Consider the following 24,700-nt stretch of genomic DNA (forward strand, 5'->3'; position numbering starts at 1 on the left):
TGTTCTGAAATGTCAAGCAAATATTTTAGAAATATTGTCGTTTTCGCTGAAGTAAAAGAATATGTAAACACAAATAGAAAATATCTCTGTCACATTTGCCAAATTACTTTATTTATATTATGTCTACAGATGAAACTAGGTACCAGAAAAGAGAGACTGCATCAGACATTATTACTTATACTCCAGCTGCCAAGGAAAAATTTTGTCAGTAGCCTGTAGTAATATTTGGACCAAAAATACATGGGTGTGCAGCTTTCAGCATTTTGTACGATGTAGAGTGCAGCTTCTATCACAGATCCTCTGTTTCTGGAACGGTGTTGGAATCCGAAGGCTGATGAATGAACACTACAGGAATATTCTCGGACGTCCATCCTTTAGGAGTCCTATTGAAGGATCTTCTGGTAGCAAGAGGGTTTGCAAGGATCATGAATCTGGGATCATTTAGCATCAGTAGATTAAAATCTGGTACCTTGAATTTAACCAGCTTTGATGCTCTCTCAAAACCACCAAAGGGAGTGGCAACTCTGTAGATATTAGAGAAATAAAAGTAAAATGTGATTTTAAAAATACCTGTTTTCTTTTCCTCCCAGGAGCTGAAAAGAACAGAAGCTATTTTAATGATACAGATTTGGTACCATTTCTTGTTTACATATTCAAGCTTTTTGGGAAAAGTATTCTGATTGTTTTTCTGGCAAATTCTCTTTAAGATCTGATTTATTTTCCCTTAGATAAAGCCTTCAGCCTTCTTCAAAATTCAAGTGAACGGAAAAGCTGAGGGAAAAAGATGTTGCAAGAAAACCTTGTCATTGGTGAGTCACAGTTACTAAACTTATTTTGGTGATAAGTTGATAAATCTGAAAACATAGTTCAACACATTCTCTCTAGCACGTAATTAGTTTAGGAAGTTCTCACCCCATTTTCTCCTATCCCCTGTTGCTTGTTCCTCCCACTACACTATATTTCAGCACCATATTGTTGTAGCAGTTAGAATGTATGTGGGTTGTGCTATAAACTTGGGTCACTTCTGGGTTAAACAAAGACCCTTCAGAACAAAGGAGCATTTTAAAATCCAAATTATTTCAGCAATCTGGTTTATATCATTATGCTCAAACAATTGTAGCAATACAAGTGAGGAGGCAGTAAAACGTATTTTGAAGCAGAAAGGAACAGCCAAAGACAACATGCTCTGGAAAGGAGGGGAATGGGTGAGGACTTCTTACACCAGCTTTGTTTCTGAAGAAAATGTTTATGTAACTAAACCTTGAAACACTGGCTAAAATTGGCCCCTAGTGTTCGGCAAGTATTTTTCATGTTATTTAAATGTAAATGTTCCCTCAGGCGATAAGCCTGAGAAACTAAAAGATAAGAAATACTAAGCAGGAACTGACTGTTACATACATTTGCAAATATTTTAAAACAACGGTATTTCCAAATACCTCCCATGATTCTTCTATATTTGCAGCTTTCTAGGCTGAAAAAAAAAACCCTGAGTTTTTCTGTCACTTTTTCCAGACTCCTTTGTATAAGCAAACGTGACCAAACAGACTATTATATGTGTTCTGCATTTTGATCAGCTACATAACTTTGCTGGAATATATTCTGGCCAGTTGAGAGTGTCAGATTTTTAAGCTACACATGAGCACCTGATTTCTGCAAAGCTAGATACATAGCGGCATGCGAAAATGAATTTTTGTTGAAATGGAATTTTACCAGCTTTGGTAGGTTTTGTGTGTTTGATACAAAACAACAGATCTGCTGGTATATATTTCCAGTGGCTCCAAGTATTATAGCAGAAGCCCAGAGAAATTAATACCAACAGAAATGAAAAGAGATAATTTGAAGATCTGACTAGGATTTTCAGCAAGATAACTATAGATAAAACAAAACCTAGGGAGAATTAAGTACACACACACAAAAAAAAGATTAATTCAGAAAAATGATTCTGTGGCCTAAAAGAAATGGTACTGCTGTAATTACAGAGATAATTCACTGAATTTGAGTACAAGCAGCATTTGTTGAAGGGGATGGTGTAAACTCCAAATGGTCAATCCTGTAAGATACAAAAAATCATGAAAGTTCTGGGCATGCGCACTTACTGAGAGAAGAGTGCTGCTTTGGATTAAGCTCTAAAACTGTTTCTCAAATGAAGACAAGACAAGATTTTGCAGCAGCAGCCAGTCCAGGCATTAAACTCTCTTGAGGTCAAAGGAAATTCTTTGTATAAAGTGCCTGTGGTATCACGCTTTTCTTGTGAAACTGTCTTCTAGGTCACAATGTCAAATTGGATACCGTATGATACTGATTAAAAATAATTGCTTGGTAATTGGCACAGAGTGAATGCAGTGATCTACATCTTACAGGATAATAAAGATTGTTTTAATTGCTGCTCTAATTAATATACACATTCTCACATTGTTGTAATATTTAATTCTCATCCATATGTAAATTAAAGGGATAATCAATATGAACAGAACAATAATAGCTGTATAGAATGCAAAACAATTTTATAGTGTAAAACTTCCTCTTTGTAGTATTTTGGAGTTTTAAGTACATCATGTTTCAATAGGTAACAGAAACAGGAGAGCGTTCTGTAGAAATTCAAATATCTTTTGGGGGAAAAAACCCCATGTAGTTCCTATACAAAGTCTGGCCTCAGAGAATTATGCATTCCTGCATGCTAGGCAGAAGCACATGATGATCGACATAAAGGAGAGTACAGTAATTGGCTAATAGATGTTAATTTTCCTTTACAGCAGCAGTGTATTTTTGTGAGCAATAACGTGTCTGACAACATGGTGGTGTAATGACCTGTGTTGTGTGCACATCAACTGGATCACTTGAGCTCTGATTCATTGTATAGAAGCCTAAAACTCATGTGTAAAAAATTCCAGTAGTCATTGCTCATAATAAGGGCGGAAATGCTGGTTCAGAGTCACAGGAAGTGGCACCAGGAAGTGTAAGAGATTGTTTAATATTCACTTTGCATATTCCTAAAAAGAGGTGCATGATTTAACAACAGCAGGCACAACCACCTTTATTTTTAGCTGTTGTTTTAGCAGGGTTTCTTTTTTTTTTCCTGCAGTCTTTCTTATTGAACATTATATTGTCTTAACGTAGGAGGCTACTTGTAGTTGATTATTTGGGAAAGTCTGAAGAAATGTTTTAACTGTATTGGGTTAGCACCTTCAATTACATAACTACAAAAAATGTGACTTTCACATTTTAAAATGGGACTGTCATTCTTAGAACATTCTGCTTATTGTTAATTTTGTGCAAAAAGGAGACATAGAAGCAAAGAACCTGACCCTGCAAAATGCTCAGAGCTTCATGGTAGCTTAGTGCAAGAGCTAATGCCAATTTCACAGAGGTATTTAGGGGCTAAGGAACTGGCTAAGCACCCAGCTTCCACTAATCTCGCATCACTTCAAGTTAGCACCCAAAATTCCTTTGAGGCTCTGGATCTCAGCATTTTTACAATAGAGTTCAGAATCCATTAATAAATAAAAAGAGATCCCAGTCCAGATGGACTGGATTCCTGTAGTGTTTTTGAAACAGTAGTCTTTGGGAATTGAGAAAGCTGAGCAAGAATTTATCTGGTAGGAGAGGCAGAACTAGTCAGACTTGCTTGTCTTATGTGAGTAAGATGTAGTGCTTTGTATATTACTCATAACCCTACCTTTGACATTTTATCCAGCTCCAAGAAAGCAGATGGAATAAAGGTACTAATTTAACAGATATTACAAACTCCTGAACAAATGTAGATTCATGCCGTCTTTCCCACAGATGAAGCACTAGGTGCTTACACACTGGTAAAGGAGGCAAGAAATTTTTTCACTAGTAAATAGTTCTTCAATCCTAATAGGAATTAATCTCCAAAAGAAATCAGATGGTGTGGCTCTGTTCTGCAGCATTTCTCTGGTAGCACAGATTCTTTTTCATCCAGGAGGAGGAAGGGTAGCCTTGTCTGAACAGTCTGTTCAGAGATCCTCAAAACCCAATTTCTCTGATCATCCACTCTGTCTAGTGCTATGTGATATTAAACCATTACTGGCTGTCGCACAGAAAGCCCTGCCTCAGAAGGCAAATTTTCTGCCGTTGCTTCTTCCTTCATTGACCAGCCAGCATTGCAAGATCCCTGCAGCATAAAATGCATACCAGACCCCAACTAATGCTTCCATGAATTCCTTAGTTCTGATTCTGCTACTCTTATAAAAACTGCACTGCTATAGGGTCCAGAGTTGCCTCCTCATTGCTGGCAGCGGAAAAAAAACCTGAATGCTGTTTAGTGCTGAATATGCTTTTAAACCATGCATGTGTGCGTCTGTTCCAACACATCAGATGTCCCTAGCTGCTAAAGTTGTGTTGCTTTTACAGTTTGTTGTGTAACAAGGAAAGTGGAAAGGAACCTGAATATGGCCTGTAAAGTCTGAGTGCCATTTAACAGATACCACTGAATGAACTGGGAAGAATCTCAGGCCCATTTCCTTTGGGTGTTCTATGCATCACACTTACTGTAAACCACACCCCCTCCTGACTAATGACGACTGTACCAGTGTTTTGCAGGAGAACAAACATAATGGCACTTTATTGAATGATGAAGCATGATAGAAAGTCCTGACTGATACCCTCACTGATAACAAAATGGTGCTATTATATTGCACTTTAATTGTTTAATACAGTATCATTTGCTTTCTCTCCAAGACTGCAATTAAAGAAGTCAAAGATGCTGTGACCTAGATGCACAGAATGACTTAGTAGGATCTAGACACGAGGTCCAAAGAGATATCTCAGCTTATGTGCAAAGCACATAGGCTGCGAAATTCCTGAGATGCCTAGTGTTTTCCTTACACAAATGCTTAGATCTGCCTTTATCTTAGCTATACTGGCAACTGCACCTGTCTTACACCAAAGCTCATCTGTGATTCTCTAATTAATAATCTTTTGCCTTCCATGCTTGAAAATACACATAATGTGATACTGCAGCAAGCTTTGAGTAAAATAGCACATCATAGCGCTTTCACCCAAAATCCATGGCTGTTAGTGTTGAACCTCCGTGTCAAATAATAGTATGTCTGTGACCGGAGCTGTTCTGCAAGAGATTTGGATTCTCTTCAGTCTGAGGACATCTCTTTGTAAGAGTGGACCGAACTGCTCACATACAGTATTCCAGCAAAAGGGCTACCCAGAAATAAAAAATTGCTTGGATTAGACAGAGTAGGACTCTTAGCCTAGACATCAGGCCACACAACTAATAGCAGAGAAGTGTAGGTCCTGTTTTCTGCTCCTAAATCTCTTTGTTTAATTTACTGTAAGCAATTTACTGTAAATAATTAAAGAAAGTGCACTGAGAGATCTGGCAACTCAGATGTAGGCCCAGGTTTCTCTTTCCCCAAGTGAGTTTCTTAATTGTTCAGCTAGAGAAAGATGTTTACTTCCACTAGCCCAAAGAGGTTTATTATTTTCTGTACTATGGCATAGGTCTTAATAAGGGAAGTGAAGAATGTTCCCACCTCTTACATGGAAGAGCCAGAAACCTGGTTGTTACACCTCTCCTCAGGGTTTGACATTTCTGTATAAATAAATCCAGGTTGGCCATATTCTAGGAAAATGCTCTTTCCAAAGAAATTAACCTTATTGTCTGCAAAAACTTTAAAAGAATACATGTGACCCTGCTCTGTTTTTGGAAAGGAAGACCTTAATCTAGCCCTGACCTGAAGATAGACAGACAGAATTAGGTGCTGATGGCCTTAGCAAAGAGAAATGTAAGTCCCATTTAGCCTTCTCCGTAATGTTTTCTGTTGGTTAGCTTGGCATGCAATGTGCTGTCTGTTTTGAATCACATAATCAGACACCCCACTCTCGTGTGCATTTTTAGGAGTGTAGATGCCTAAGTCATGGCTGTAAAATCCTCTCCACGAGGCTAGTATCTTGAATTTCAATTTCGCAAATGCTCAATTTCTTTTTGGATCTACTCCTTCTTGCTAGAAAATATAAATCTGAGTGTACTGCGTGTAACAGCTTTTCTAGGTCCACCAGGCACCCTTTTATTTTCTTCTGGATGTGGATTTTTTCCATGAGAAGGAGAGTTGTGGTGGGTTATATTTGTATGCCTTATGTTTTGAATTTACCAATTTCACAGTCTGGATCTGGATTGATGTGCCAGGTTTTAGGTTTTAATGGGAGAATATTGACCTTTCCCTTATATGAATGCACATATGTTCAAGAAATTCGGACTGTGGTGAGCCACAGTTCTGCCTTGTCATGCATAGAGAAAATCCTCATAGAAAGAAATACGAACAGTTAGCATTGTAAAGAGGACAATTTACAGAATATGGGACCACAGAGCAGCTAAAAATCAACAAAGAAGCCATCAGATACCATCTCAAGACACATATCCCTATTAATGAGGCCTCTGTGCCCTGTCTGATCCTGTCTTTCACAGTAATGACTTGCATGCTGGACTCGGAATCTCTCTTGTGAGAGGGAGAACTGATTCTGTCTCTGTTCCATGTATATGTATCTTTGGTGGTTTTTTGTTGGTGTTTTTCAGTTACAATAACCATAGTACATAAACTGTGCTGTTACTGTTCCAATGTTAGCAGCTGTGACACATCTCTCTGACTTGTATTTGCTATTTTGTCTGCTGAGAAGAGTGTGCCACACAGGCTTAATTATTAACATGGCGATGTATATTGCTGTTAGGAAATCAGAATTAGTGTAGTGTCTGCAGTGCCAGTTTTGATGGTGAATTGTGTAATTTTTTAGTCCTTGCACTCATAGTTGATGCCCACCTCAACGGCAGCAACACAAGTGATGTTTGTGGTATTTTTTCTCTAAGTTTATATTGCCATGAGCCATTTTCTTTTTCGATAGATTGCTGCCTGGCATTTTGAGGAAGGGTTTTGGTTTGGCTCCGTTGTCTGGAACTCAGCAGGGATTGTTTAGAGAAAAATTGTTCATAAGTTCAATAAATAAAGGTAGTGTGAATGGTATGAATGAAAGCAAAGGGCATAAGTAAGAATGTGTTTTAAAATTTTCAAAATAGTTCAAAACCCAATATTGTCCATATATCTAGAAGTTCTACTGAAAGCCTTAGCATACTATGTAAATAACTTCACTCTCAGATCCCATAACATAAATATTTTTTAAGTCTGCCTGTAATGTTTTATCTGTTAATTTGTTACCGAAAGTTGTGGAAGATACAAAAAATGTTAAATGCAATAAAATATGCAATCTGCTAACTATTTGGTGTGAGGGATTGGTTGAGGGATAGAGTTCATTGTATTATCATTGCCTAAAAACGAGCCATGTGAATTGTATTAAAAAAAAAAGTGGTTTGCATTATACAGCTTACAAAGTTTTGACTGAGGGTTTACCTGATAGATCTTACGATCCCGTACCTACTGAAGTCAAAAACAGAAATACCGAAAGGAGTTTGAAGCATTGCTGTAGGCCATGTTTCCCATTTATTGAGTACACTGGATTCTGATTCTTCCTTTCTTTCTTTCAATATTTTCAACAGTTCATCTTACATTCCTGGTTCTACAATTTAATTTTGGGTCCATACTTTAGAGAGAGACTAGTTTCCTCCTTAATGCTCTTGTTTGCCACTTGTAATCTGTGTGTGTGTTCATGTTTATGCATATACTTGCAAACACAGGTGGTAGGTTTTTTTACAGCTGGTGGAAACATTTCATTTCATAGCAATTTTTCTCTGCACTGTAAAATTCAGTGTCCATTCAGAATTACCTGTTAAAGCTCCTGTAGTCAGGCAGTTCTGGCTTTGCTTCAGGTTTAAAAAGTTTAGGATATAAAGCTTCCAGCAGCTCTGGATCATCCCTAATGGCTTCTATCCAGGGAGACTGATAATACTTTGGCACAGAAGTAGTGTTGAACTTTTCAGGAGGAATTTCTTTCAGTGGTCCAGAATATCCTGCAAGGCAATCAAGGGAAAACCATTATAATAATATTTTGCGTTTTCTGCTTCCTTACCACCATCCTATGTAACTAGGAAGTAACATACCATAATTTCACAGGTAGGAAAATGAACACTTGGATCAAGTCACCTGGCCAAAGCTACACAAAACCAGGAATCTGGCAGGGGGAATTTGTAGCCTTTTAGGTAACTGCTCCAAAGTATTCCACCCTCTTCTGAGGCTAAATTTATTTTAGTTTTATATAAATTTGTTTCTATCATTATAAGCATTTTTTTGAAACCAGACTATAGCTACACAGCCCTTGGGCTGAATTAACAAAAGGATTTTAAAAATAGCCTTTTGGTTAAAACTGAGATAATTCTATAGTCTTTGGGTGAAATTTTCCAAAAGTATTAAAAGGAGTTAGGGTCACAGTCATTACAGTGGAGTTTTTGTTTTTGCCTCTGCCTTAGATGCTTTAAAGTGCCCTACCTACTTGGTTCTCTGATCCTTTTCATCATTTGAAAAAGTGAAGAATCAGTTGTTTTCTCTGTATAATCATCTGAGGATTGGGCTCTGATTAGAATTTTACTAAATAAATAAATTCCATATTCAGTGTGATTTCTTCTAAAGCCAAGTACAACATGACAGGAATAAATATTGGGGGGGGGAGGCGGGGGAAGACAGACCTTAATGTACAATTTGAAGAATTAAAACCAGAAGGGATTATCCAATTATGAGTTACACTATTTATTTGAAAAACAAGGGAAATTTTTTTCTACCCTTTTACCCTCCCACTACATCTAGCTCTTTAAATTAAGGCTGTTTCCTTCTATAAGCTTAAAAAATCCCTGTGGTTTAATATCTACTCCTTTTGCCAGACCTTTTTTGCGTAAAGAAAGGCTTGAAGATTTCTATCATGTCTTAGCAATGGAAATGACCTCTGTTCGCACTGTATTTGACCAATGGATGCACAGAGTCTTCGCAGTCACTAACAGAGCAGCACTGACCTAGTTTACATAGACTGGAAAAGGTCTGCACAAAACATGCATTGAGTAATTCTGAACAAAGAATGAATTTGTAAAAACCACAGTCTGCTCATGGATAATTCATAAACAGGAAGAAGGGCTATATCACTGAATAAATTAATTAAAATAAATTAGCCTTCTCTAGTCTTTAAAGAATGCAAAATAAGGCCTTCTTGTAGCTCACTGCTTTAAATAAAGACAACAGTACTCTCACAGTTAAGAACTTAAAAAAGAACAGTTTATGCAGCCAGAGGCAAATTCCTTTTTAAGTTGCTCCTCTGTAAAGGTTTCTAGCAAAACTTACAGTGACTTCAGATTTACATTTATGGCTAATTTAACTACAATGGATAACTTTCAGACTGTTAAGCAGTGTGTTGCATATTAGAAACAAAGGTATGGCAGAGAAAAATCACTATATTAATCTGATTTTAAATCTGCAGATCTGTTTCTTAATGTTTATAAGACCAGTACATATAGGAGCCGTCTTTCTTGATATTAATGTATGTTTTCAGTTTAGGGATAAGTAGTACAAAAGGCATATCAAATCTTTAAAAACGGACAGAAGCAACTGAAGAGCACCACTTCACATTTCTGTGGGAGATTCTGATCAGTTATCTGACTCAAATTTATCGATTTGTAATAGTAAGTCCATTAACAAATTCTTGTTGAAGATATGTTTTATAAAGAGGTCCTTCCTCTGCTGTGAAATGAGAACTAAATATATTTAATGTCTGTAAACTCATGTATTACCTGGGGCAATGTTGTCAGGATGTGGTGGGCTCCGGGGATCAGGTGTATTAGGAGGTGTCATTGGGGCATGCTGGGGAATTCCTTCCACACTGAGGCCGTCCATTTTAACACTCTGTATGGGCTCTCCACGCTGCATTCAAAAAGAAATAAATATCATTGACAGCACAGGCAAAAAAAGCCTCTGTGATTCTCTGTTGAGGGTTGGAGCGATACTGCAATTTACAGCCCAGATCTGAGATCCAGGGTATACTACCCGAATGCATACTGTTCTGCTGTTTGGTACCCTGTTTGCTAGGTAGCACTCCCCAGGATTTTCTGGCTGTTAGCCAGAAGGTGAAACAGTTTCACAACTCTCTTACATTGGCTGGGTAATCAAAAATGAGTAATTTTTCAGTGTTAAGAATGATATCCCAGCACAATTTTAAATGTCTGTATTACAAGTGTGTGAATGCTTTACTGAAAGGATTGGAGGTGTTGTGAGCTAGGTCAGCAAGACTCCTAAAGCCTTATAACCATCCAGCTGAGTTGTCTGACCTTTTCCTAAGTTTGGGATATTTAAATATTGATATGCAGTCTACGAAGAGAGTTCATCCCATCTGTTGCTTACACCAATCACCGCAAAATCTACCTGTGCATGTGGGCTGTGTGGTTCACAGCAAAGAGTAGATCTTTCGCAGGGGGGCCCATAAAATGTGTCCCTTGGATCACTAGCCGCTAGAAGCTGTTATGTGCCAGACAGAGGACCCTTGCTACCCAAAGATTCAAGAAATCTGGCAAGTTTGAGCCATTTGAGTTTCAAAGCACTGATTCTTCAAAGCGTCTCTTCCCGTATCAGTTGAAAATTCACTGCATTTGTTGAATTGCTTTTGTTTGGGATTTTCTTTTCCTTTTTTTGTAGTAGAAATAACAACTTCAGTGCAGGTCACTTTCTGCAGATTCATGATATGCTGTTATTTTCCACCCTCCTATCAGGTCATCGGTTCTAAGGAAACATCCAAAGGCTTAATCATTGTTGCATAAATATAGAATTAGAATCTCATAAGAAGTCAGTATCTTATTTTAGCTATGACACATAGGCTAAAAGCAATTTAAATATAGACTGTTTCAGAGTAAGAGTTTCATAAAGCAGGAAAGCAAACAAATAATACTTGTTTAAACTTGACACAAAAAAAGATCAAGGCAGTATGTTTTCTAGCCATCCTGAAGTATATTAGAAAGATTAATTTTGGCAGGCAGAATCATAAAGCTGGTGAAGACGACACCAGTGATGGCTAAATAGGCATTTAAGGGAAGGGTATGGAAACCAAAGGGGAATGATTTTTTCACATGTCAGAATGTCATACTGACTGTACAGCATGTGTACTCTGTGTGTTTCTGTGGGAAGAAGTAGACTAGAGGGGAACTGATCCGTCAGACTTTGTAGCAGAAGCATGGAACTGGATACAGAAATTCTGACGAGATGGATGGTGTTGTGCTCAGAATTTATCTGTGTAGTTTCTAATACTCAATAGAGGGAGAAATTGGGGGGACAGTATTCATAGATGGGCTTCTAAATAATAGTGTTCTAATAATAGTTTCGGGTGTTCAATAGAGTTATTCAGATTTTTTATATAGGATTTTTTTTGTGCAGATTTATTTTAAAAAGGCAGATTTTTCAAAACTCAAACATGATCCCATTTAATCCCTGTGTAATTTAATTTCTGTTGAGTGAGTGACCAAAGAAGTCTGAAATATCTGCACTATAGAAAAAGAAACGTAAAAATTTTTCTTCTATGACACGGGATATTAAGACATACTTTTCTTCCTGAGTAAAGTTAATTTTTTGTATGGGAAATGTAACGGCCACAGAATTACAAATGTATTTACCTTTACAGTCAACAAAGCATAGAGAATTCCTTCTTCAAGAAGGGAACAAAAATATTTTAGAGATTTCAGCTGTGATGTTGGAAATACTGAACTCAGCTCCAATAATAGCCTCTCTGGCTGTTGTGAGATTCCTCAACGTTTTGGTTAGCATGGACAACGGTAAATTGCAAATGCCTCTTTTATTGTCTGCTCCCAAAGCCTCCTTATGAAATGCAACTAGACAAAAAGTTTCTTTAGAGTCAATGAATTGCATTCATTTTATTGTTTCTGATTAATTTACAAGTGTGTGTGTATTTTCTTTAGTAAAATCTAACATAATATAAGTAAGCCCTTTGGTGCTTTGCTGTTCTGATTAATAATTTGTTTCCTATTTGTACCAGTACAAGATTGTATCACAACAATACGGTACGTATTGTTACTATTTTTCTTATCCCAAATGAAGATTAAAGAAGAATTGAGTCAAAGTCTTTGTATGGATTCTGTAGTGGTTGGATGCTAACAGAATCATAGCACCACCTATGCAATGATTAGTTGTAAAAGCTTCAGGGAAAGAGAATTGCTGTTCTACAAGAAATATTTCCTAGGTTAATTAATAATAATTAACTTTTGTAGCATGTATTTCTTTTCATCTTCAAAGCAGCTTAAAAGTACTGGGACAAATTCTGCTTCTTTAGTCGCGTACCTTTGTATCTGAAATCAGTGGGGATGCATACATGTAACCGAGAAGCAGAATTTAGTACAGTACAGGAATTAGAGGGGCTGCTTACGTGCTGTATTAGACTGGGCGTAGAGTATTCATGTTCAAATGTTAGGTAAAATTTATGAATGTTGTTGTCCCTATTTTCAGAGGTTAAGCAAAAGGTTTAAATATTTTGCAAAGGCCACAGATGAGACCAACACCAGGTGCATTTAGTTCCTGCCATGAGGATTCCCAGGATATCACTAATGCTTTAACCCAATTCCTGAAGGACTAATTCGAAGAATAGTTGTCTTTCAGTGACAAGCGCCATCCTTTTTCTTCCTGTTGAGACAGGCAGGCCAGAAGTGTATTAGTGCCAGTTGTGAGAGTAATTTTGCTGCCTAGGAACCACATTGAGACTACCAACCTTTTTTAATAAAAATACTTACTGGTTATATGAAACAGACTCTTATTTCTTCCAACCTTATGAATATCATTAACTAGTTAATTTTCACATTAACTAGTTAATTTTCAGTAGTCAGTGAGCCAATTGTTACAGGATAAGAACTCTGATCACTAGTAACCTGAATCAGATTTGAATGAGAATGATTTGAATGTGATGTCCTTAAGTATTAAGGCTTTCAGATTTTTTATTTGTCTATAGGAGCTCAATAAAATACAAATGGCTCACTTCATGTTACCCTCATTCTAGTACAGGATTTTGCCTGAAACTACAAATGAATCATGCACAGTGTGTATCATGAGCACCAAGGGAACCCCAAGGTAGTCTCACTGTGTTTCATTAATAAGTTATTACAAAATACTCACATTTCTTGGCTTGTTCGCTACATAATGGTAATTTTCATATGTGTATTTGTCAGACCTCCGCTGACGTCTCTTGAAGAGTCTTGCACCTCTGTTGCTGAGTGTCGATAGTTCCTCTACCATGATATCTCTGGGAGTGCTGACCTTTTTCCCAAGGTTTAAACTGGGTGAGACTGCAATACAATGGATAAATACATACTTCTGTTTTTCTTAAATGCCTAATATTTCATACCCTACACCTGAAATCGAACAACATGTTAATGCATACTTATCTAATACATAACATAGCTTCAGACGGTGTTAGTGAAATTAATCATTCTGCCAAAATTTTGGAGCAGAGTATTGAACACCACAAACCATTTTTTTCGAAGATGCTAAACACCTCCAGCTCCAAATTTACTTCAGTTGAGTGGCATCCAGCTGTTATCAAAATCAGGTCTATAATGTCCTGTACACCATCGTAATAGCAGACTGGTAAAAACTGGCTTCTGCTGAAACCAGGAACAAAATTCCATCTGACCCTAGTGTTTCTAACATCAAACCTTCAGTTAGCTTTGTGTGTCCTGCATTGGATAGATGAGCAGGTAACCCCTTTTAAACATACCTACCAGTTTCTTATTGCTTATAAACATTTTATTTTCAATTATTCTTTAATATTCTGCTTGCTTTTGAAATCTAGGGCATGTTTTATACTTTAAGAAAAGTTTGCATTAGAAAGTCTGTATTAAACAGTATTTTTAAACTATTTTTAAAGAAGCTTTCAAAATAAAGCTCAAGGTGTTGAAAATGAAAGCCCTAACAAAGAATTACAACATGCTTCTAGGAATTGATAAATTGAGAACATTTTCTTTTTAATTCTCTCTAAGAGGAAACTGAATTACTAGATGCAATATTACTTTATTCACTGCTTGGGAGAAATTCCTTCTTTGTCTTTAGTGACCTCCTGGGTGATTTGAAAATGAAAATGCATAAGCAGGGGAAGGGGAGATCAATTGGGACTCTAAATGGAGAACAGTGAATATCAGAAACTCTACTGGTCATCTTCGTGGTAATGTTCTGGAAACTGGGATGCTAGTGGGAACGAGCAAGCTGTTCCTTAGTGACTGAACTCTCTCACTATATGTCCTCAACTTATAGATAAAGCTTAAACCTTAAAATACAGTGGCTTCAACACTGAAAGAACTATTTTCTACTAATTTATTTCTGCTTAGAAAGTTGTAGAATTTAACAAATATAACAATAATTGGATTGCATAGTAAAAACAGAATTTTTAAGAAAATAATTTCTATTGCTACTTACTTTAATATTTATCATTTCACTAATTGAAATTGTTATCCTCAGCTGTTCATAAGTGTCAGGAAGAAATATAGGAAGATGCAGTGTGCTTTGAGGATTATGTCAATGGTCTAGTATGTTTCTTTGATCCACTTATTCAAAGTCACATTCTGTTATTTCGTTAATAATAAGACATTCTATTCTTCACATGTCTTGTGATCTACAGGATTTGAAATTCTGAACTTTGACATATATTTTAATGCATAAAATGAAATGAAAGCAAATTGTATGTAAGACACCGTATCTTGCTTCCAGAGTAAGCACACAGGAAGCCCAGTTTAGAATTAACATTACAAATTAATTATCTGCAGAAGGTACCTAATGTCAGAGTTAATATTGCATACACAGAGTTTCATTTTGCGTAAATGGCACGTTCAACATGGCATATATCTCCTAGTAACTTTATGTTGGAAAAACAATGTAACTTGCTGACGTTTAGGAAATCTGAACTGAGACAGGTATATTAAATATTTAGCCGAAGCTGTATAGACAAGAGTTTTCCATGTAATACATCAAACAAGTTTGTGGGCCCTGGAGCGCATCACTGTTGATCCACTTCTGTTCATACTGATTTCAGTTGAATGTTTGCAGTAGATTTAACTGGAGCAAGAGCAAGCTAACTGTATCGTGAGCCAGAGCATGCACTTCTGCTTTAAATATAGTATGCGCAAAGAATCCTAACACCCTTCTGTTATTTAAGAGGTGACTACAAAACAGAGAGTTCTTACCATGGAAGAAAATGACTCAGCTTGCCCAATGTAGCCATATCAGTGACAGATAGTGGTGGGGATTTGGCTCTGTGGTTGAGATAAGCGCACAAATTATTGGCCTGTGGCCTGAAATTTAGACCCACAAGTCATATTTTGATTTTGTCATTTCTCAAGATGACTCCAGGGGTATGGACTGTTGGATGGTTTTATATTAGTAAGGAGTAAGAAATTTACCCCTCAAATCAGCAACATTTTCACGTAGAAAAAGCTTTTCTTCATTGTACACAGAGTGGGTAGTATGTACATCCCCAGAGGCAGGGGTGCCAAGGTGATTGCAGAGCTCTGTCCAAACCAGTCAGTATTCTTCTGGGACACACTGGGTATTAATTATTTTGGGCTTTGCTGTTCCCTTGCACGCATACTGTTCTTGTTAATGTTAACTGAAGGCTCCAAGGTACTTTGTAACCCACAGTTGTGTACTATTGTGTATCCAGGCAGCATCCCAAAAACATAAGTGTGAAGTTCATTTGAATCCCTTGCCAACTAAAATCTAATCATCTGTCTAGTTTTATGATGTGTCTAAGGATTGTTTCAGTGTCAGTGCAGAAAAGGTGATGAAGAATGAGAAAAGGAGGACATTTAGAGGTTGATAGAAAGAGAACATCAATGTCATAAATGGACATTGTAAATTAATACTGGAAATTTAATTCATAGTTTAATCCTAATCTTTTAGCTTCATTTCTTAATTTGTTCCTGTCAAGTTCTTCCTGTTCTGTGTTTAAAATCATAACAGACTGTATTTAAATATGATTCATACAGTTCCTCCTGCATTCACTGCCTAATCCCCCTTTAATCCTCCAGTTTACAATCTTCTAAATACCTTAATCTGGATTATAAATTTTAATAATGAATATCAGATAGTATGTTTGTTGTAGTATCAGAAGTAAGATTTTTTAACTATATCATGAAAGATAGTTAATCATGTAGCTACTGAAGAATGCATTTAAGAAACAGTATAGAACATGAGATTTAAGTGTAATTGAAGGCTAACCTGATGAACTCCGAGGGCTTCTTTAAACATATGTGTTTACATACATGTTTACCTCTACCACGTAGTCTTAGAAATGTTACGATTAGTCCAAGTCTGCTAGTGAAAAACCAAGGGGTTGGGGAAGTCACTACATCCACACGCTGATTTACTACTACAGTCTCTCTTCTGAGACCATAAGAGGGTTTACAGTTAGTGTCTATTCCTGCAACATTTTATGATGTGTCGAACTTCTCTAAAACACAAAGTCATGTCCCACAAGCCAACAGGAGATGTGGGCTTCAGTCAGGAGAGTTCAGTCATTACCAGTCTTGCCCAGAGATTGATAATCTTTGAGACATTGATAAAAACTTGGCTGATTTTGTATCATAGCAACAACTGTTTATGCTATTAATATCTTTTAACACGGAATTTGAGATTCACTGTTTATCTGAAAGCATTATAATAAAAAGGGGCTGAAATAAAAATGCAGTAGGTATGCTTTCTGTATCATTCCAAGCTACTGGAGCTTGCGTTACAGAATCTTCTGTTTACTTCTGTTAACAGTGGGGAGTTTCATAGGTTTGTGAGACTGGCTGAAACAGTACATTTACTTTTTATGTAATTATCAGGTACAGGACCTTCATTACTAATAGCAATGCAAAATCCAGAAAGACCGCAGTTCACCCTCCAGATCTCAGATTAAGCTTGTTGAATTAACAATTAAGGGAAAAATAAAATGTCAAGAATTAACAGAACTGAATTTAGTAATTTAAAATCCAGGTTTCTCCTTGATTTTTCAGAGAATTGTTCAGATTTGGTCCCAAAGACCTAGTGTATACTTTGTGTGATTACAGCTTTGATTATCCTTCTGTTTCTTAACTGGTTTCACTGAGCTTGTACAGTTATAGATTTCATACACTTGTCATACCTATTTAATAAAATTTCATTTTTTTTTTAACATTTAAATATCCCAGGCATCCAGAGAAGATGCAAAAGTAGAATGTGCACTTAAAGAGTTAGTATTGCCTTCAGTGGCCACATATCACAGCTTATCTTGTAGGATAAGCTGTCATTCTATTGTACGAATCTAAACTTGACAGCAAATCTGATAATACGTAAATAATAAAAAGGACGGATGATGTGAGGCAAATGCCAAGCATCAGCACAGATTATCCAATAACTCCAATGATTTCAAGGACTGTATGGTAGATTTATTAGTATTGCTATGAATAGTAGCAACATTTACCATGTGAAATGTCTTGTTCCAAACAAACATATGAAAGACTTTTTTTTTTGCCCTGAAGAGATTATAGGCTATTGCAGGCACGTATAGTACTTGGGTTTTCAATACCAAAAAAAAAAAGAAGTTGTAATGAAATTTGTAAGTGCAGACTGGCTTTCAGACTTAAGTGTGTGTTCAGTGGAGAATGGAAAGAGGTATTTGCTTAGGAATAGAAAATACAGAAAAAAACTATGGAAATATCAGAAGGACTAGGACCAGGCACTGAAACTCGTAGCTTCTTTTTGTAAAAACCTTATGTCTCTTGTTCTACTCTTTCTGCAATCACAACGGTCAGTGAGTGAGTACAGAAACCACACCCAAGTTCTTTGGAGCAAAAGCCCGCAAGGAAGATTTTCAATACTGGAATTTAATGTTCAGTGTTTTATCCTCTGTGAGTGGTATAATTTTCATAAATTCTGAATATTAATGGAGCTCCCTGTTTTTTCAGTGAGGCTTGTGGGGTGCTTATCACTTTTAAAACATTGATCTTTTACGTAGATGGTAAAAAAAGCTTCATGGGGAGGATTGGAAGGATCTCCAAAAGCATCCAGTACATACCTAATGAAAGCCAAGCAGGTTTGTATTCCCAACTGAGTTAATTGCTTCTTAAGCTGTCACACTAGAAACATAACTTTAAGAACCTGTTTTCGAAAATCAAACTCCCTTCTCATAAGTGTCTGCATTTTCGTCAGTCCAACAACAGAAAAGTAAAACCTCTTCGTATAAGATTGGTGGCTGTGCACTAGAGAGAATTGCCAAATGCTAGTAAAATTTGTTAGTTACAAAGATAAAGTTTGAGAGGAAGGAACAGAGATGTAAACATTTGTTTCAAAATTTTTTATCATTCATATAAAAAAGCACTGTGAAACAGAGCAAAAAAAGAGAATACAGATCAGCATGTTTCTTAGATGATAGCCTTTTAAAATGGAATGAAGTCATGTTATTAACCCCAAATAATATTCTGAAAGGCTATCCTAGCAGAATGTACATCAGCTGTTAGATTACTTCATTCCTCCACAGCAGTTGTTCATCTGAAAATAGCTTTCAAATGAAAAGAGGCAACTACAAAAGGATTAGTTACCATAGGCAGCATGATACTCCCACCAGATTATTTATGGCAAAACACCCAGAGACAAAGCTGTAAGAGAGTTAAATTCTATGATTAAAAAAATAAATTAGGGAGGGCTAGAAGACATTGCATATACAGTAAGCTGGGTTCAGCGCTATACCATTTCTGTGTATTTCATCCATAATGGCTGATGCTTGTTGTTTCCTCTCTTTGACCATGGCAGAATGTGATAACATTGTGATTTCCTGATTCCTTGCTGAAAAAAAACAACACATTTTTACATTGTTGAGCCAGCTTGCACAATTCAGCCAACTTTAATTTCTAATAGCCTGTTTAGAATGGCTGAATAGTGAAGTTAGATATTCTGATTTAGAAATACTGCACTTTTAATTGTGCAAAATGCACTGGCAGTTCTTGCTTGCAGACAGATGCTAGGACATGTTCTGATGGACAGGAGATTTGAAGGAATGGACTTTGAGCTGGCTACGTATATTCTGTAGCAAAATCAGCGTCAGTGGTGTAGGCCTTCTCACATCTACACATTATATTAAAAGATGTAAATTCATAACTAATATTTTAATTACATCTTGGTTTATGATTTCAGAAATGTTACATTTTGATATTTCTTAATCTAATAAGGAATTTGAGGAACTAAATGAGATGCTCTGGCATCTTTAAAGAAAGTGCATTTCTGACCAAGTAAAAAAATAAACATCTTTTTAATTGCAGAGTCAAGAGGTTACATAAATGTCTTTTATATGACAGTTTGTAGGACAGACAATGTCAAAATATTTCAGGAAACAATACACTTACCCTACTGTTTTGTTGTGCAGAAAAAGGCGATCTCAACCCTTTAGTTGAAGCTTCAGGAGTTATGTATGGGGATGACCTGCCTGGTCCAGGATGGTTTCTACCCTTGTGCTTGGATCTGCATGGTGCCTAGTACCGAGACGAACTGGGGGCTGATCCTCTTCAAAGGGATTGGCATCCAGCTGACATCAACTAGTTATATATAGAATCAAACACTCCAGCCACTCATATCTTCCTGGCGAAAGAAGAGAACAGAGAAGTTTCAACTGCACCCACAACAAAGAGAGTTTATATCCCTTTCAGAGCTTCTTGGAAGATTTAATGGAATGCTCCCCTCATACTCGTACAGATCATCTCCTCATCACCTCTGAGAATAATAATCTCCGTGTTATAACCAGGAAAGAGACATTTAAAAATAAGGTGTTAAATATATGGATGGGCAAGACTATATCAGATGAGAATGGCATGGGCTAATCCTTTAGTGAAAGATGAAACCATGCTTCAGTAGTAGCTGATGGCTAAAGTCAGTGGCAGATGGCTGATACACAAAGTCTGTTCTGAAAAAGAAATGAGAAATTTTTCAGTATTATATGTGGTAGGGAGTAATTGCTCAACAAGCACACGCCTTGCAAACTGTTATTCAAAATCTCTTAATTTTCTTTGTGCATTAGGAACAGAAACCTGCAGTAATTTGAAATAAGTAATATTCAGCATTCCAGGATACTGTTGTATCAATTTATCAAAGAAATGTGTGATATGTAGAGCACAGATATTTCATGATGGCAATCAGCTTTGGACAGAAAGAAACAGTGGCAGAAGGAAACACTCCCCCCTTACCCTCCTGTTTGAATGCAGCTGGCAGAATAATGGGGCAGTAAAAGCAAGATGAAGTTTTTGTATTTCTGATTTGGATTTCGGTTTGTCCTAGGAAGTTTCTTTTTCTTATGGAAAATTATGGTCTTGTTTGGCTTGGAGGATTGATGAGAAAATTGCTTGGATCCTGATATGACAGGAGAAAGGAATTCTGACTGTAAATGGAATCTGGAGAGTAATAAAATATACCAACACAATGTGCGTAACTTTCAAGCAAGAAGCACTCTGAGACAGATAAAATGTGTGTGCCTGATACAATGTCCTAAAAGTCTGCCTGTCCAACCAAAAAATTGCATTACTTTTTCCTCAAGCTTTCTATTCCTAGGCTTAGCTTTGCAAAACATTTTGCTGAGATCTTAGACATCGCTGCCCCAAAGAGGTGTTCATTTTAATCCTCACTATCTGAATTTACCTGCTGCTGTTACTCATTGGTAATTCTTTTCTAGTTTTTGCGCTTGGATCAGCCACTTGGTCAAGGTCTTGGTTGAATCTTATCTATTCAACTAACGGCTAAGATTGTTCTCAGTGATTCACCACCAAGCTGTCAAGTTGGATCACAGGAGGGCCTGTCAAGGGTTCATGCTACTCAGTTTTTCATTAATAACTTCAGTAATGAAGTAGAGAATGTCAATTAAATGCCAACCTAGGAAAAATACAAGCGATCTGTAGGGAAGAATTTAAATGTTAAATTAACTTGATGAACTGGAAATAAAAAAATCAAATGCAATTCAGTAAAACCATATCCAAATTAAATTATAAAGTGGGCATTCAGCTGATTGACACTGATTTTGTCTTTAAAATTGAATTTTTGATCCAGGAGGAAATATCAAGAGGTATCCCAAATGGGATAGTCCCGTGTTTAGTCCATTCCAATTTCCATTAACTAATTATTTGATAGAATAAAAAATACACTAGTAAGATAAATTGTGCTTTTACACTATTGGAACAGCATGTACAATTCAGCCAACTGTTACTTCTGGATGACTGCAAGCTCTTGAGAATGGTAAGATTACCATTCAAAATTACACTGAAAAATTGTTGAAATAACTCAAAATCAGTAAAATTAAGAAATAAAATGCAAAGTAGTTGCACATAAGGAGGAAAAATCAATTGCAGGGAAAGAAACTAAGGAATAACTGCCAAAAACAATATGGCAGAAGAATTATATTGAATCACAAAATAAATATTAGTCACTAGTGCAGTACAAAAAAAAGGCAAATACTTTGAACTTTGTGAACAGAATATCAAAAGGAAGATAATCTCATTTTACTGACACTGAGGAGCTGGAATATTTTGATCATCTTTAAGAAAGATATAAAGATATCAAGAACTGAATAAAATCCAGGCAACACATGCTAAGGAATATTACCTGTGAGGAAAGAGTGAAAAAATTTAGTTTGTTTGGCTTAGCAAAGATAAGGAGGAGGTGAGTCATGATAGCAATCTCTTCACTTGTAAAATGAGTCTGTAATCTAGACTCCAATCTTGTTCACAAAATTTGGAATAAGAAGTAATTAGCTTATTTTATATCGGAAGTATAGACAACAAATTAAGAAGAACTTGCTTTTTTGGAGGATAGCTGGCACTGGACCCAGAACACTTAGCGATGTTGTGGAAAGAACGTCCTTGGCAATTTTTAAAAGCAGGTAGTTTAGACATACTGGTCCTGCCTCAGAGCATGGGTGTGAACTTGATGACTTTAGATTTCACTTTCAGCCTTAATTTTTGTATAATTCACATGAAAACAGATACCCTGTAGATATGAGTAATCAATCATTATTTAACAATCCCACCAGTTAACCTATTAGATTAGTGTTTCGCTTTTTGTTGGAATTGATACTGGAATTAGCTTCTATTTTTGCAGTTTTATTTCCAGCACTTAGCAAATCCAGGAGCTCCTGTTTGGCCTTCACAGAGGGACAATACTTACACATTTCAGTTATACACATATGTTTTGTTTGTGTTTAAGATTTTCACAAGCTTTCACTTATGCATCCGCTTCTGATTTTCTTTGCAATATTTTAGTATCTGAATAATGGAAATGCCATAAGAATATCAGATGTTGCATTTGGTGGCCCTGAGGAAAAAATGTGAATGCAAACACTGAGGTGTTTGGAAGTTTTGTGAATTCAACCTACTTATTTGTGATATTTGTGTACAGGTCCAAATGTTTATGGCAATATTTGCAGTTCAGCAAAGTGCTTCTGATTAGAGTTTTAAGAACGTTTTTACTACTTTTGTTTATTTTGAAACAATTTTCTATTTTATGTGCACTTACTTACTGCACTGTTGAACTTCAAAAGTGTATTTTATTCCAAAGAAAAAGTGGTGATAGCAAGTTACAGATGACACAACCTGGAACTTTACTGACACATATTTTTATCTGTAAATGTTATCATTTAGAAGTTGAACGTTAAAAAACTTTGTAGAATGGCTATTCCAGAATTTAATTTACTATTTACTAGTGTGTCAAGATTTTGCCATTAACTGAAATAGAAATAAGCATATGTCATTGCAGTTGGAATAAAGAACATTTAACTGTCATAGCTGCAAAACTAGAACTGAACCTGTTGAATGCTACTTTCTTTTATAATGCTCAAAGAAGTCCATGGCCCCATAAAATACACCAAGTTGCTAAAACATCATTCTTATATATACATGGCTAATAGAATGTCCATAATAATGAGTAAAGGTTAAGGAAGGTGAAAGAATTACAGTACCATGTGACATCATAACAAAATCAAAGCTTGCATTTCAATGAGAAGTATTATTTAGTAAGTGGCAAACTAGGATGATTCAGTCAGCCTGCGAACAAGGACAGCCTTTACCTGTCTTCTTCATTTAGGTCATTTTTGTTTAACCAAGAAAGACTTTTCCGTTTGGTATTGTCTTTTGCAGCACCTTGTGGGATCTTTCCCACCACACTGCTTCCTCTGAATTGCATAATTGACCAGAAAGGAGGTCCAAGCTACCAAGTGGAAAAAGCCTGAATTACATAGTCATCCACTTCTGTAACTCATTTCTCCCTCATTTTCTCTCCTTTTCTGTCCTTTCCTTTTTTTTTTTTTTTTGCCTCTCCTCTCCTCTCCTCTCCTCTCCTCTCCTCTCCTCTCCTCTCCTCTCCTCTCCTCTCCTCTCCTCTCCTCTCCTCTCCTCTCCTCTCCTCTCCTCTCCTCTCCTCTCCTCTCCTCTCCTCTCCTCTCCTCTCCTCTCCTCTCCTCTCCTCTCCTCTCCTCTCCTCTCCTCTCCTCTCCTCTCCTCTCCTCTCCTCCATGGAAAAGAATGAGTTACTGTAGTTTTCTCCCAAACACAACTTAAACTAGAGGCAATTTAAGTGCTGAGTAATGCCTCAGTTCTTAGGTGCTTAAATTCATCCTGAGACTGTGACTGCCATATGTGCTTAATTTTATGTCATGAATTTAAATCAATGAACTATTCAGGGTATTAATATATGTGTAGTGTCTTATTCATAATATGAATGAAATCAAGACGTTCAGGGATTAGATATGTCTGTTTGTAAAAAAGGGCATTGTAGTTACTACACAATAACAAAGTCACTGCTCAATTAATGACTTAACTGATGTTTCTGTATTCTGTATCCATCTTAGCTTCAGACAGCTATTTGCAGGTATAACTGTTACTGTGAAATACCTGACTGGAGCCAAAGAATAAAATAGATAGAGGTAAACTACCAACAGTTGCTGTTTTAAATTAAACTGGTCCTTATAGACGTGGAGGTCAATCAAGCATTGCAGGATGCAGGATAAGGGATGCAGGAGTTTCCCGTCTGAAGAAAAGTTCCACTCTATTCTTTTGCAGTGCTTAATTTCAGTAGTAGTCACAATAAAACTGTTAAATTTTTTAAACACAGACTAGTGGAAAATGTTGTAGCCAGATTTACCTCACAATAGATTTCCATGTATGTATAGGACATGATTGGTTTGTGCTAAAGTCAGGTGATGTGTATGTAACAAAGAAATGAACGTAAGTAAAGGCTGGCATTAGGAAAAAGCTTGTTCCATTTGTCAAGCAACGAGTTGCTAAAGAAAGCTTGTATTTTAATATATTTGCTAAAACAAAATCTTAAGGAGACCTGTCACATTTTCTGTAACAGGTCTTTCCAATTTGTATTTTTGCCTCTAATGCATTGAATAATTTTGTCAGTTCTCTCACCTTCAGGAAAATCTGCAGACATGTTTCTCACAAATTTAGCATGATCTAACTGAATGAATGTTTTTCTTGACAATAGTAGGGAGGTTTATTATGTCTTTGTAAAAGTTAAATCCTGAAGAAGATAGACCTATAATCCTGCTTTTACTTAAATTCTGAAGTTGAGCTAACCTAAATCTCCCACATGCAAATGAAACTAAGTCTGCTTATTGTTACAAATTTGCATGAAATACTTCTTGCATTCTGACAGAGGCAGTACAGGGTTCCCTATTTTCACTTCTAAATTCAAATTTGTTTGAATGAAAAAAAAAATTGTAGGGTTATCTGGAATATACTTCCCTGCCTATGAAAAGTGTG

The 24,700-nt window shown here is 36.5% G+C and overlaps 1 protein-coding gene and 1 long non-coding RNA gene across 3 annotated transcripts in view; one reads left to right on the plus strand and one right to left on the minus strand.

The window, feature by feature from the left end:
* LOC142082259 (uncharacterized) overlaps nucleotides 1-24,700 on the plus strand; it is a 150,618-nt gene that overhangs the window by 15,898 nt on the left and 110,020 nt on the right. The window contains exon 2 of the long non-coding RNA XR_012673632.1: nucleotides 729-809. This is a non-coding gene — a long non-coding RNA (uncharacterized LOC142082259). The remainder of the gene's footprint in view (nucleotides 1-728; nucleotides 810-24,700) is intronic.
* Nucleotides 90-19,826, minus strand: MYOZ2 (myozenin 2). 2 transcript variants are annotated; one of them, XM_075150263.1, is made up of 6 exons: nucleotides 19,304-19,564; nucleotides 18,651-18,746; nucleotides 13,068-13,237; nucleotides 9,695-9,824; nucleotides 7,750-7,933; nucleotides 90-524 (listed from the first exon to the last, which is right to left on the minus strand). In XM_075150263.1, exons 2-6 carry the CDS (start codon nucleotides 18,724-18,726, stop codon nucleotides 290-292), a joined length of 795 nt encoding a protein of 264 aa, XP_075006364.1. In that variant the 5' UTR covers nucleotides 18,727-18,746; nucleotides 19,304-19,564; the 3' UTR covers nucleotides 90-289. The 2 variants fall into 2 exon arrangements, with proteins under 2 accessions (XP_075006364.1, XP_075006366.1); XM_075150265.1 differs by lacking the exon at nucleotides 18,651-18,746 and having other exon boundaries at nucleotides 19,304-19,826.

Source organism: Calonectris borealis, chromosome 4 (assembly GCF_964195595.1).
Source record: "Calonectris borealis chromosome 4, bCalBor7.hap1.2, whole genome shotgun sequence".
NCBI classification, from domain to species: Eukaryota; Metazoa; Chordata; class Aves; order Procellariiformes; family Procellariidae; genus Calonectris; species Calonectris borealis.